At 40.5% G+C, this 15,779-nt stretch overlaps 1 protein-coding gene across 1 annotated transcript; it reads right to left on the bottom strand.

Moving 5' to 3' along the window:
- Positions 1-4,858: 4,858 nt before the first annotated feature.
- LOC139076265 (endogenous retrovirus group K member 24 Gag polyprotein-like) lies at positions 4,859-6,229 on the bottom strand. The gene has a single exon (XM_070577743.1). The coding sequence runs from the start codon at positions 6,227-6,229 to the stop codon at positions 4,859-4,861; it is 1,371 nt and encodes a 456-aa protein (XP_070433844.1).
- Positions 6,230-15,779: the final 9,550 nt, after the last annotated feature.

The raw sequence follows: 15,779 nt of genomic DNA, 5'->3' as shown, positions 1-15,779 counted from the left end.
TATTTAATGCATTTTGCTACTCTCCCAGCCACTCTGCTGCTGCCTCTAATGCCTGCAATCGTGACATTAGCCCTTTATCAATATCCGCCTGTGTCTGTAATTCTTGAGTGACATTTACCAAGACGGACTCCACTTTATGGGCTGTTTGAACACTGTTAACCAAGGCAGTAGTAGCTGTAGCGGCCGATGCAATGATAATCACCGCAGACACAATGAACGTGATTAGCGTAGCCAAAAACCGCTTAGGGCATAATTTTCTCATGGACTCAAGGAAGATATGCAGAGCACGCTCTTCAGACCATGTCAGATTTAGAGAAACAGGTAACCAAATACACGCTCTTCTTTTTAACACCATTACATAGGTCACATTCAATGAGGTTACATTACAATGTGTTAAACAATCAGAATACCAATACGAGGGAGAAATATTAACTACACACATACTAGAAGATTCTTCGATAGTAGGGACATTTTTTCCCCATAATAACACATAAGGATGGGTGGTACAGATCATAAAGGTATCAGAAACATTTCGAATCAGAGTCAATGAATAATTGCCAGTTGCATTCTCATATTTACCGTGGGACAATCCCCGTGATATAAAAGGCAACCCGACCCTCCATATTCCTTTGTGAGGGGGCTGCACACTGTCTCATTGTGAGATAGTTGTAACAGGGGTCCAGATAGGCTGTGTTCGCTCCATGTTATAGGTTTCTGACTTGATCTGTTGAAGGCCCAAGTATGATTGTCACTCAAAAGACGTCCATGAGGTCCCCAATCCAGCATGTTGGCCCCAAAGATGTTGCCCCGCCTTGGATATGCTGTATGGCAAGGGGACCCTGTACTGAGTAATGTTGGTAACGCCAATCAGATTTTAGACGGCAATTTGGGACGGAAGGAACTTGTGTGACATTACTTTTGTCTTCGTAAGATGTTGACATAGCAGTAATGTATGTCAGATTGGCTGCCTGTTGTCCTTTCTTAGGTTGGTAATATAAATACATTTGTTCCTGAAAGGTGACACATGTTGTGCTTTTGTTTTGATAAAACCATACAAAAAGGTAAATCATTAGCATACATCGCAGAGGTTCTTCTTCCTTTCGGCGCAGGCCTGTATGTTATTGTGGAGGTACCCCGGTTCCTCCTGTCCAATCAGAATCGTTAGAGGACATAGGGGGATCAGCATGCCATCAAGTAACCGGAGTAAAGAGAGGAAGATTAGGAATAAAGGCCCAATATGTGAGATTCTCATGCTCTGAAATTACCTCAACACGCATTAGAGAAGAAAAGAGGAAAAAGACAAAAACTGATTTACTTATGCATTTGTCCATTTTCCGGTAATTCCAGAGCAGGCTGTGTGCGTTTTGATGGAGTCCACTTAATGCCTTTATCTGTCAAAACACAAAGAGCTCCTCTCTTCCCACATTTAACCATAAAAGGCCCCTCCCAGATATCCATATAAGGACGTTTAATCCACACTTTGCCAAGATTTTGTGTTGAAACAGATGTGTGTAATGCTGGCCTTTGCTGGGCCATATCGTTCTGAGTTTGACCCATATATCTTTCTGTAGCTGATGTGCCATCCTCTACTAGATTCAAAAAATTTAAAGTAAATAAGGCGTGATTGAGAATACCCTGTGGATCATTCTTATAATACTCATTTCCCCCTTTCATTTTTTGTAAAGCAGCCTTTAGTGTTCTATGACATCGCTCAATAATAGCTTGTCCCATAGAATTATAGAGGATGCCAGTTTTATGGATGAAAGTATAAAACGGAGGGCAAAAGTGGGACAGCATTAGCTACATAAGCGGGATCTGTAAGAATATTCAAAGGAACAGAAGGATAGGTGCACAGGGCTAGATACACAGCTGCCAATTCTGCAATTTGAGTAGTTGAATATCCGTGAGAGACTTTGGTCTGCCAGTCATTATTAGCAAACCAAGCTATACCGGTTTTTCTGGTTTTTCCGGAGCCATCAGTGAAGCGGAGTTTGTGTACAAAAACGAAAGAGTGGATGGGACAGGGATTTAAAAGAAATCTCACCCATATAAGATTGCAAAACCATTTGTATTTGTGAATTGATCATCATAACATGATCAAACTGAGAAGACGTGCAAGGTCAAAAAATGGTCTGAGGGTCAGCGCCTCACAATTGTAAATACCGTAAACGTCCCCTTTGAATAACCTCTGCTGTTCCATCAAAATGTGTATAGAGTACCTTAGCTGGTGTGTGGGGCAAGTATATCCACTCCAAGCATTTTATAACCTTGCCCGCTTTTTGAAAGACGATACCAGTAGGACTTTTAGGTGTGTTTATCACATAAAGGCATAAGGGAATTTCCGGATCAAAGTGATTTAAAAATTGGGAGGTTAGAGCCTTGTTTACGAGGCTTAGTTCTTGTTTTGCCTCAGGGATAAGAGTGCGCGTAGAAGAGGGGGAGGAGTCACCATGTAGCAAGGAAAACAAGTGACTCGGACAATGTGTCGGGATGCCAAGAAAAGGACGTATCCAATTGATATTTCCTAAAGGCTGTTGCAATGTAACTAATGTTAAAGTATTGGGTATGGAAATAGAGGGAATGAATGGCTTTACCAGGTTCTATCAATCATTAATCCTAGAAATTTCCAGGGGGAGGTAAACTGTACCTTATCTTGAGCCATAAGCAGGCCTTTGCCTTTTAGCAATTCAGTTAATTGTTGGTATGCAGTTAATAATAAATTTTTAGTTGGTGCTGCTAATAAAATACCATCCATATAATGGTAAAGTTGTATAGTAGGGTATTTGCTTCGAAAAGTTAATAACACATCTCCTACTAATTGTTGGCATATGGTATGCCAAATAAAAATGGCAAGTAATAGGATATATTGGAATATATGAGGAAGCCATTTGGTGTAAACCTAATTCGGCCTGACCTTGTCTTTCCAAAAGGGCCTGACCGAGGCCATTAAGCATGCATTGTATATCTGCTTTAGAGATTCCCTATGGCAAGAGCAAAAGGCCCTTGAGATAAAGGTGCAACTTCCCTCCCCCTCCCAACGTTGGCGTCTCCTTAAGGATTAAGTATCTTTCCTTAGGCTAGAAGCTGATTGCTGCGCGCACCTGTGACCACCCAGCTGGAGACAATAGACTTGCCTCCTGCTATGCCCACCAAGATAGCAGACCCACTACCTGCTGTGTCCATCAAGTGCTGTGCCGACAGGGCAATCTTGTGACTATTGTGGGAGGGACATTTCAATCATATGTGAAACACCCTCTTTGAGGGTATATAACCACCCTGTGTACTCCCACTTCTTTGGAGTGGTCTGTTACTTTGTGGAAAGACTCTCCCGGGTTATAATCCTAAAATTTAAGCTCAGAATAAACTCACCCACATTTTCATTTATAGATTGGTTATGGATTATTTTCGTCGACAGGTAGGACTGCTTTTCATGCCCTGAGGCAAGACCTTCCACTGATATCTCTGAGGGACCTCTTGATTGTTATAAACTGGGACAGTGAATGCAAACTTTTCCCTCTCAGCAGTGCACAAAGGTAGAGAAAAGAAACAGTCTCTAATGTCAATAACAACAATTTGCCAATTCTCAGATATTAAAGAAGGGTTTGGCAATCCCTTCTGTAAAGCCGCCATAGGTTGCATGACAGCATTAATTGCCCTCAAGTCCTGGAGTAATCTCCATTTTCCAGATTTCTTTTTTATCACAAATACTGGAGTGTTCCAGGGACTAGTTGAGGGTTCAATATGGCCTAATTTTAGTTGTTCCTCTACTAGCATCTTTAAAGCCTGTAATTTTTCTTTTGGAAGGGGCCATTGATCTATCCATACAGGCGTAGTTGTTTTCCATTGAATAGGTATGGGAGGAATGTTAATAACATCAGCGGCCCCTAGGAAAAAGGCTTAACGTTTAGAGATAATTTCCATTGAGAAAGCAAATCTCACCTCCATAGGGAGTATGGAGTTGGAAGACTGTAGGGTGTAAGTAAGGCAATTCTGTTTTCAGGTCCTCTGACTTTGAGTACGAGATCACTTCCCTCAAGCATCATAAGCCCCCCTACATCTTGTACAGATGCAGAGGTTTGATTTTAGGCCAATGGGGAGGCCAAGTGGGCAAGGCTCTAATGGTTTTATTGGTCCCAGTATCCAGGAGCCCTTCACAGGGAATCTCCTGTATGTATACTGTAAGAATGGGCTGATTTAATGTTAATAACAGTATCCAAAAAGCACCATCGCCAGTGTGGCCGAAGCCACTGGCGCCCCTCTTGGCAGCGGAGGCGTGAGCAGGGGACAAGTAAGGTATTAATATTAACTGAGCTATCCTCGTCAAAGCTTCTATCACATAATAACTAGATGAACGGACCACGATTTTTATTTCACCTTGATAGTCATCATCAATTACCCCGGGAATGATGTTTAAGCCCTTCAAAGCTGAGCTAGAGCATCCCATTAATAACCCAAAATATCCTGATTGTAAAGGTCCCCATACATTGGTAGGAACAAGAAAGGTTTTGTCAGCACAATCTATGACAACTGTCTCTGAGGCCATGAGATCCATTCCGGCACTTCCTGACGAGGCCGCCACGAAATCATTCACATAGAGTCGGCCTGCTGATTGAGAGCTCCCCAAACTTGGTTTTTCGGGGCCGTGGGGAGTGTGCCCCATTTCGAGTTTCCCGACACCAAGTCACGGTTGATTAGATTACCATCTACGTTAATTTTAGAGCAACATTGATTCACCTAATAGAATCCCCTTCAGCACCAAAGACATGGTTTAGAAGGCGGCGTTTTAATATCGGCTGGCCCTCCTTTACCAGGGATATCTTTTGGACCGGACTTGCATTGTTTTGCACGGTGTCCATTGTTATGCCACACTTAAACCAGGCATTATCAAAAAGCACCTTTGGGCAGCTGCGAAAACTCTGCCGCCATTACTTTGGCCACATGACTGAGTTCCTACTTCCTGACAGGCTCGCAGCGTATCCCCTAAAGTATGAATTCGCCCTTTAAGGTGAGACATAGCAGACTGGCAATCAGCATTAGCGTTTTCAAAGGCTATTTTCAACAGGATAATTTGAGCTGCTTCAGGATGAGCTATTTGTCTCTCAATTGCCTGCTGGAGACGGTCAATAAATTCTATGTATGGCTCGTTTGGCCCTTGTCGGACATTCACAAAGGAATTGGTGGCTCTGTCTGCCCCTGAAGGGGGAATTGCCTTCCAGGCTGCTAATGCCACCTCTGAACATTGTCTATGCAACATTCCATTTGCCTCAGCCTGTGCTTGAGGCGTCGCATATTGGCCGACCCCCACCCCGTAACATGTCGGCACTGATTGGGAGAGGGGGTTTAAAGACAGATTATCCATAGATTGGGATACAGATATTTCATTATACTCAGACCTGAAAAGAGTATATTCAGCATGCGACAAAAGAGTCTTTGCGAGCAAAAGCCAATCACAGGGTAGCATACTATAACCAGCTCCCAGTGCCTCTGTCATCCCAACAGTGAAAGGTGACTGCCCTGCATTCTCTCTAATGCTCTTTTTCAGCTCCTTAAACACCCAAAAAGGAAGTTCTCTTCGCCCACGATTGACCATTACGGGGAAGGCACAGGGAAAAACATCAGGATCTCCACTGTTTAATCCTTCCCGAAGGCAATTATGAACCACACTATACTGCCTGGAATCAACATACGGGGCGGGTGGAGTACAAGGAGGAGCAGTAGGCAAGACAGGAGGGTTCTTGAAGGCGAAACGCCTCTCTAAAGGAGGGGGGAATGGTAAAGCGTCATTGTCTGAGGACGTTTGTTCAAAATTTGTCTGAGATTTACTAACGGCCCTTTTAAAAGAGTCTCTTGGTGGCGAGCAAGGCGGAGGAGGCAGTGGCGGCGCCTCTTCAGCTTTGCCTGAAGGGCGCTCAGGTGAAGTGGCCGATTTTTCCTCATCCGATAGATCCAACAAAGGGAACAGCTCAGTACGTACTGTTCCCCAAGTCGTTAAGATATGTACATACTTTAAAAGGCCATGCTCAAAGCGAGACTTTAGTGCCTTGCGAGCCCTTTCCCATAACTCAATGTCCAAGGTGCCATCCTCAGGGAACCAGGGGCAATGTGTAGATATTGCTAGCAGCAGCTTCTGTAACTCGCTGAGAGAAACCGAAACTGAAATCACCTTCAGCAGCCGCTGAAGAGTCTTAAAGTATAATTTCTGCTGGGTCCTCCATTGTTGGCCCATCATTCTCACGGCGGACCGCCGAAAGGCAGTTGAAATTCCCCAATATCGTTACTCACCAATAATGCCGCCGATCTTGGATCACGTCAGGGTCACCACATGTCGGTGTCGCAATCCAATGTACACGTCAGGATAGATGCGGAGAAGGCTGATGGCCACTCTGAGTTTATTATAACCAGCGTTTCAATATATACATAGCTTACATCTGTTAAACATACACAGGTGTTGTGGACAATGTAATTAGCGGATGCCAAGAATTCTTAGTGATTTCTCAAGGAGCCCTCCCTCGGCCTCTGTTTTGATATTATCGTGTTATTGCTGTGCTCGTATATTTTTGTCTCGAAGCATGCAAGGCCTCCTAGGCAACGGCCCCTCCTGCTCCCCATATCGTGTCTCCATCTGTGCCCCCAGGTGACCATGCCTAGCTTAGGTTGCCTCCCCGTGGAGGTCTTACCCGTCATTGGCTAACCGGCCTTCTCACCTCTGGGTCACAGTTTGTTGGCAAGCCTTTTCCAGTGATTATTAACCCTTCCTGCGTCAGGGGAGGCTACAACTTCTATTTAAAATTGTACCTGATCCTGGCCAGTGCTCTAACCGATAAGAGACTACGACCAATTTTGTCTGCTAATCAGTTTGACTCTTCTTGAGTATGCCAGTGCTTCAGACATATGCAAGATAAACGTGGTAGTGTTTGGAAAGAGACAACCTTTTCAAAGTCTGAAAATTGTAAGTAATTTACCCAAACATCACTATATAAAAAAAATCATAGGCTAATAGATGTATATTTTCTGACTGGTACCATGATCATTTTGTCCCAATAGCAGAAGCACATCACAGGAAAATTAGCTTGAAGAAAACTGTAAAATTCTACTGTTCCTGGAAAAAGAAAGGGACTATACCTAGAAAAGACAGAGAAATGCCCCCCAAAATTAAAAATTAATTGTTCCACATGATCTAGATTTATCCAAGATCTAACATCTCTTTAGCATCAGAGCTAAAAAAAGAAATAGCATTTTCCCATATCTCAAGTCTCGTTGATATTTAAAATATTCTTAATAGCAAGAAAGAGGATCAAATATATGCAATACCTCAGATTGTAAGCCCGAGTTACATAAGTATGAAATTCACATTATAATAAAAGATCCTTGTGCCAGCCCTGTGGCTGAGTGGTTAAGTTTGCGTGCCCTGCTTCCATGGCCCAGGGTTTTGCTGGTTCAGATCCTGGGCATGGACCTGGCACCGATCATCAAGCCATGCTGAGACAGCGTCCCACATGCCACAACTAGAAGGACCCACAACTAAAATATGCAACTATGTACTGGGGAGTTTTGGGCAGAAGAAGGAAAAATAAAATCTTAAAAAAAAAAAAAGATCCTCCTTCACATTCTTTGGGGAGATTGGTATTGATTTTTTTGTTTGTTTTGGAAATTATAACTTACATTTAATTTATGAACATCCAGTATGAAAAGTTATTTAATATTATGACTTTTATCAAGATGTGTACATTTTATTTTTAGGGATTTTAAGTTTTAGAATAGCTTTTTGTGTTGTGGTTATTTTATTTTTTAAATTAAAGTGATTTATTTAAGCAACATATTCTAATTGGTTTTTCAGCTCTTAGAAGACCCAGATGCCAAGATCAAACTCAAGATCCAGTGTTTAATATTCCCTTCCTTTCAGAATTGGAATCTTTTTACTTGAGATTGACAGTTTATTTTTTTCTGTTTTCAAAATCACTAATATTTCCTTCTGCAGAGTTTAATCTGCTTTTTATTATTACGCTGAAATTTCCATTTCAGATGTTTTGCTTCTCAGCTCTAGAATTTCCACTTGGTTGCTTTTTATAGCTTTCATTTCTATCCTCGTTATTTTTCCTTTTTAATGAAATCCTTGGTCGTATTAATAATAGCTGTTTTATATTAAATATCTGCTAATTCATTCCTGAGTCTATTTCTTTGGATAAAATTTTCTTCTTGTTATGGGCCATATATTTTTCATGTTTGGTGATGAGAATGTTAATATTTATATGAAGAAAGAATGGACTGCTGTCCTTGGATGCTCAGACACTCATTGACAAGTCCCCATGATGTGGTTTCTACACAGATTCTCAGGATAACAATAAAGGTAGCTTTCTTAGGGGGCCTCTTTGTTCTCCAATCTCCAACAACAGTACATTTCATAAATTATACTTTTTTCACTCGAGCTATTTGCCCAAGATGAAGTACCTCAAATTTGGTGTATCTCTATTCAGTTAGAACTCTTCAATGTCCATAACATCAGAGATACCAAAACCTGATGTTCCAAGTTTGTCAGCAGATTCCAAGACTCTTGGAATGAGAGGAAAGTATTTACTGAGAAGCAGAGATGAATTCAGCAAGAATCATAAAAATAATCAAAACTGGAATATTTTCCCAAGTTCTTGAGAAAAGCCTTGATTTGCTTACTGGAAGCATAATTAATCACTGGCATCCATTAGAGTCACACAAAATCTAGATTTAGTTATCATTTAATTTCCAAAAGCATTTTCCTGGACAATTTTGGGACCTTTATCACAGCTGAAAGTTTGGAAGTCATAGACATTCCCAGACAGGGTGAATACTCCATCCAATGCAAGTGAACCTTTAAATGTAAGAAAAAAAATTCCAGGACTTGGGTTCATGGTGGGCTCCTGACACAGTTTTCCAGCCTTCTTGAGTATGGTGCCCTGGACTGCCATTTTTGCTCTCATTTTTGGCCACCTGTTGTGCGTTTAAGGGAATGTGGCCCCTCTCTATGGAATGCACCAGCACCCTTTTTCTTAGAGCACTGTACTAGTCACCGTGTTATCTTTATCTAATATATTTTAGTGCATGTTGTAGGAGGCATTTCCTTTTGGCTCCTTCCTAGAGGCTTGACTTGCATGAATCTTTTATATTGGTCTCAAATCCCTATGGACTTTAAAAGAAATGGTACTGGAAACAGTAAAGTTTAAACTATATCTCTCACTATTTATCAACATAAATTTCAGCTGGAACAAGGATGTAAATGCAAACAGGAAGCCAGGGAGGTACTGGCAGAGGCTCTGAGTGAATTCGCCTACAGTCTTGGGGAACACCTTTCTAACTATTCATTGAAGTCTAGAAGCTATAATTTAAATATTGATAAATTATAATTTTTAAAGCATGAAGAATAATAAGAAATACCTCATCATGGCCAATTTATTGTATTAAAGACAAAAGACAAGCTGGGAACAAAACTTGCACTTCCTTTCACAAAGTCCTAATCCCCCTAGTATAAAAAGAAATAAAAAAGAACAAAAGCCCAATTAAAAATTGGGCCTAAGGAGCTTTCTTTTCAGATAGTTCAAACAGAAGAAATGCAAATGGCTCTTAAACGTAAAAGATTATGACTTACCCTTAATATGAGAAACATAAAATAAAATTGTACTATGATACAATTTATTACTTATACTGGAAAAACAAAATCCAGAAAAATCACAACACACTTTGCTAAGAAGCTGACAAGACACAGATATTCCCATGCCATGTTGGTAAGAGAGGAAAATTATCACAGGGCAATTCTGCAATAATTAATTGGTCTAACAATTCTACCTCATGGGTTTATCATAGACAAAACTGCCTCCAAACGTTATTTGTGTGCTATCATTTTGTTGTTTCTAATAACAAAGCACTAAAAACAACAAAAGTTTCCACCTAAATAGGCTTGATTAAATAAACTATGGTTTATTTATACACATAACAAATGCATTATGTAAAAGAACGTGTGTGTGTGTGTGTGTGTGTGTGTGTGTGTGTGTGTTCTTTTCTCTATATATTGTATCTTCAGATAGTCACTGGGCAAATATCTGTTGAACACCAACCTGGAGAAGAATATGCTAATTCTCAAAGGTTCTGGAAAATACAGTAGCAGTACATTCCCCCTAGAAGAGAGACAAGCAAAGAGATTCATTAAAAAAGTTTTGATATATTTTAATGATATATCTTTATCTTTAATATATCTTTAAGAAAAGCCATATAATTGCATGCAAATTGAATATCTTAAGTGACTGGAGTAGTTCAGAGTGAATAATGGAGAACTTGCAAAGGTAACTTTGTGTCAAGTTTAAGAAAGGTCCCTGGTTTGGTAGACTGCAGCCAGCTAAAGGATCTTGTAGGATGAAAGGCATTGCAGCACAGGTTCTAAGTCCAACTTTCAAAGTGCATTTCTCAGCTTAATATGTAACTTCTTGTTCTTTCCAGTTCTATCTTGGTTAATACATAACCCCAATTGATATGTTGTTAACTCCAATGAAACATAGCAGAAATAAAAACATCCTAGATGTGTCCTTAAGCTGGTTCTGCTGACTTGAATAGAAGAATACTTTTTTCTTTGTCACTGTTCTGCTTTCCAGAAAAGCAAGAAAAAGAATTTGGATAACCACCTTTTTCTGTGTTATCAAGGGAATTCCTGCAGGGAGGGTGGGTGGTATAAAGGAAAAATTTTAATTTACAGCAGCACTTGCCCAAGAGAGAATCAAAACAATGTTTGTTTCACCACCGCTCTTCTGGCACTAATGCTCTTAAAGAATCACGAACGTTAAGTACCTTGACCTGAATCTAACTGAAGATTCTTTCCTGTCTATGATCACTGGAACTTGTTTTAACCAATTGTGTACAGACATATGGACTCATCTGTGCTACATGGACAGCTAGTATTCAATTCTTAACTACCACAGCCATTGGGAACCATGTCCCTTCACTTCTAAGTACTTAAAAATGTTTGCTTTTCCTCCTCAGGAAATTACTCAGTGAATTTCTTGTCCGATGAGTCTACTTTGCCTGGCATTTAACTCAGCATTAAAAAAACCCAAAAACCAGATAGTCTTTGTTTTATTATTTGACAGTAGGGAGAAGCAGTGGACAGGAATAAATGGCAGCTTAAGGCCCAGCAGAAAATATTTGAGTATCACTTATCACATTTCTCTCTATTCTTTCTCCCTTTGTTTTTCCTTGCTCAAGACAGTTTCTTTTTAAAATATACTTCAAAGAACATTAGAGAGAAAATGTGTGATGTCACACTAATAAATGTAAGTAATAAAAATTGTGGGCTATCATTTTCTTATCAAAAAGCAAACCTTTCTCAGATAAAAATAGACATGTGAAAATTAAACTTCATTGTTCAGATTTCTTTTCTTTTTTCTTTTTAATTTCTTGAGGACTCTCCATGCTCTTTTCCATAGTGTCTATGCCAATTTACATTCCCACCGGCAGTACACAAGAGTACTCTTTTCTCCACATCTTCACTAACACTTGTTATTTCTTGTCTTTTTTTGATAGCAGCCATCTTGACAGATGTGAAGTGATATCTCATTGTGGTTTTGATTTGCATTTCCCTGGTAGTTAGTGATGTTGAGCATTTTTTCATGTACTTGTAGGTCATTTGTATGTCTTTATTGGAAAAATGTTTATTTAGACCCTTTGCCAATTTTTTAATAGAGGTATTTGGTTTTTTGCTATTGAGTTGAATGAAGCCCTTGTATTTTTGGAGTATTAACCCCTTATTGGATATGTGGTTTGCAAATATCTTCTCCCATTCCATAGGCTGCCCTTTCATTTTGTTGACGTTTTCCTTTGCTGGGCAGAAGCTTTTTAGTTTGGTGTAGTCCCACTTGTTCATTATCGCTTTTGTTGCATTTGCTTTTGGTGTGAAATCCAAAAAAATCATTGCCAGGACCATTGTCAAGATATCTGTCCTCCCATGTTTACTGCAGCATTATGCACAACAGCCAAGGTATGGAAACAAACTAAGTGTCTGTCAACAAATGAATGGATCAAGAAAATGTGAAATATACACATATAGTAGAATATGATTCAGCCTTAAAAAAGAAGGAAATCCTGTCATTTGCAACAACATGGTTGACCCTGGAGGACATGATGCTGAATGAAATAAGCCAGACAGAGAAAGACAGATACTTTACTCTATCACTTATATGTGCAATCTATTTTTTTAAAAAAGTCAGCCTCAGAGAAACAGAATAGAAAAGTGGTTGCCAGGAGCTGAGGGTTGAAGGAAATAGGGAGAGGTTGGTAAAAGGGTACAAACTTTCAGCTATCAGACAAATAAAGTCTGAGGATCTAATGTAAAACATGGTGGCTATAGTTGACAACACTGTTCTGTAGAATTAAGATTTGCTAAGAGGGGCTGGCCCCGTGGCCGAGTGGTTAAGTTCGCGCGCTCCGCTGCAGGCGGCCCAGTGTTTCGTCGGTTCGAATCCTGGGCGCGGACATGGCACTGCTCATCAGACCACGCTGAGGCAGCGTCCCACATGCCACAGCTGGAAGAACCCACAACGAAGAATACACAACTATGTACTGGGGGGCTTTGGGGAGAAAAAGGAAAAAATAAAATCTTAAAAAAAAAAAAAAAAAAAAGATTTGCTAAGAGTGTAAAACTTAAATGTTCTCACCAAAAATAAATATCTAAGTCTACGAGGTGATGGATGTGTTAATTAACTCCATATGGGAAATCATTTCACAATGTATACGTACACCAAATCATCACATTGTGTACTTTAAACCTCTTACAATTTTATTTGTCAATTATCTTCAATAAAGTTGAAAAAAAAAGATTATTTTCTTAACTGTGCTGCTCTCATTTTAAATACTGCCCCTCCCCATACAGAAGGTGGTTGTTGTTGCTACTGTTGCTGCTTTTGTCCCCTCTGACAGCTGCAATGTCTTCACCAAAGCCCAAAGGACAACTGCCTTTCACCCTTCTCATCTGCTTATTAAGGTTTCATTTCACACAAGAGAGAACAAGGGTAGGGTCCTGCTCGACTCCTGTCACTCTCCTGGAGGAGCTGCTGTCCCCTTCCCAAGGTTACACCACAAGGGAAGTTTTTTCAGGATTCTCCCCAATCTTGTGTTTGTGTGTGTCTTTCTCTTCAAAATAGTGCAATTTTGAGCAGGTAGTCTTCTTGATGACTCTCTCTGCCCGAGCTGGAAGCCCTAGTGAATTCTATCTAACCAGTCTCTATGTTTCATTAACAGAATCCCAAGAAGGAAGGGAGGAGCTCAAGAGCAATGAGAAGGAAGGATGCCGAGACCAGTGGACTGCAGCTAGAATTCCAGCAGGTGCACTCCTGCATCCACCACCCTGAGGCCAGTTCAGTCCCAGTGCAATCAAGTTTGCCATGTGCTAGAGATCAAGAAGCTGGAGTTCTGAGTAAGGTCGAGGTACAGAAAACTAAATAAACCCTCTTCTGTCCAATCAAAGCCTATGTAATAAAGGTATATATTGTTTAAAAAATATGGTAAGTCTATATTCTGCTTACCATTTCAAAGATGAGGTAATTGAAACACATAATTACTAGGTGTAGGATCAAAGGGAAAGTTCTTAGATCACTCGATGCAACAATTTTATGACAAAGGCATGTTAATTCCTATCTAATAGGGTTGTTGTTTGAATTAAACTATGAATGAATGCAAAGAATGAAGCATAGCTCTGGACATCTAGGAGGTCCTCAATAAACGGTAATGTTATAACTACTATTAGTATCACTGTACACATTATTATTATTAACGTAATTAAAATTCATGCCCAGATGAATCTGAATTAACCCACCCCTCATTTAAAAAAATTTTACCCATCGTTGCTGCCTAAACTGCTGGATTGAAATGTCAAGTGCGGCAATTTAATGTGTGGACCCTAAGAACTGCTCCTGCAAATTAGGTGGCCACATAGCAAAGGCCAAGATTGCACAGTGCAGACAGCGTAGTAGAAAAAAGGCATAATGACCAATGAGAATCAAAACCTTCTTCTCTTTGACTGCTGGTGGATTAGTCACCTGTTAAAAAATGGAGAAAAGGGATAATGCACGCTAAGTGAAAATCTAGAAATTAAAGGAATGCAGCTTTTACACAGAGATGAGAAAGTTTTTGTTGATTTCCCCCCGCCCCCCACTGTCCGCCTAGCTCACACCCTCCCTTTCAGATAGTACGCACTAGGTAAGATTCAAGCAAGTCAGGCTTTCGGGAGTGAGCCATGGGTACTCTTCTCCTCACCTATGAGCAGATATTGAGTTGAGAGGAGCATGGTGCATGGACAAGAAAGGAAAGAATACTGATCACCAGGAAAAGGACATTTTTCTCTTACATGAATCTGTGTACTAGAGAAGAAAAAAAGGAAATAAAAATAATGGTACATCAGAGCACCAGACACAACCCTGTAAAAATAGTGACATAAGAGCTTGTTGGTGAACCAGATTCCTGACTTTTCTGATATTCAGTTTCACTCATATTCAAAGGAAGTTTCACCAGGCAGGAGATGTGCGTGACTTCCAATCTTGCTGCTGCGAATAAGATTCCAAAATGTTCACGGAAATGCTTTTAAAATTTAAATAATAACTAAAATACAGGATCTTATATTCTGTGACCCAATTCAGTGTTAGGATTTGAATGTTTCCAATAGCACATTAAGGCTTTTCTCACATGCTTAGAAAATGACTGTGACTTGAGAGTGTATGATTCTCACCAAATTCATCTCAGCTTTTCAAGTAATACCTATCTTTCTTTCCAAGGACACAGAAATCTGCTCACGACCTTGAAATATCATTGCGGCTATTGTAAAAGATCTCAGAGAGAGAGAAATCCATTAAGAAGGTGTTTGCATTTCCTCCCCTCAATCTTCTCACCCCATCTGGGAAAAATAGCTCGACTCCAAGCAATCTATTTATCAGATGGGCTGTCATTAGTTGTTGATGGACCAAAGGGACTTAACTGAAGCGACATTTATTGCTGCAGAAAGACACAGGCAAACGCTGACATAAATCATGATGCATGCACATACATATAAGCCCTTCAAAATCAGGCAATTATTAATATTGCAATGCACTGCCCCAACCTGGCAGGGCCACCGGCCGTGTGACAGGAAGCAGGAGAGAACTGTGGAGTAGGAAGTGGACAAGTTGACTACTTCCTTCATGGACTGGCCCGCGCAGCTGTGGGTCAGGGAGGGCAGAAGAATCTTGGGGAACTTCTCTCCCACAGTCAGGATTTTCAGCTCTGTCATCCTGCAGCCTCTGAGTACCAAGACTTTGCCAGCACACGGGCAAAGAAACAGCTATGTCCTCACTTTTCTTTGCGATTCCCTCACAATGGCAAGCTTGGTGGCTTCAGAAATATGGCAAGTGCAGTGGGGTTTGCAATATGAGTTAGCACCTATGCTCCCCGGAGAGAGCAGCAAAACAGGCTCAACTCTAACCCGTGAGCCTGCACATTTACGGGCAAATCTCGATCACAGCACATGCCGTGTTTTAATTATTACCCCTCTTTTTCTCTCTCTCAACAGAGGCTTAACATTGAGAGCTTGTCTCCTGGCTGTGAACCCAATCCCAACCCAGAGGCTGGTGTGCAGTGGCCTTCTAGCACATGTTCGCTTAATGAATAAATTTTCCTTTAGCTGTTAGGGAATTACGATGCCTCTCTCGCAGACAAGGGATTTAAAGCTCTTTTTAAATGTTTGCCTTCTTTTTAGTATCTCTTCTAATAGTGAGTTGTAACTACACATATAATGAGAC

The sequence above is a fragment of the Equus przewalskii genome, chromosome 15, assembly GCF_037783145.1.
Source record: "Equus przewalskii isolate Varuska chromosome 15, EquPr2, whole genome shotgun sequence".
Taxonomy (NCBI): domain Eukaryota; kingdom Metazoa; phylum Chordata; class Mammalia; order Perissodactyla; family Equidae; genus Equus; species Equus przewalskii.
This window is presented reverse-complemented; position numbering and strand designations above follow the sequence as displayed.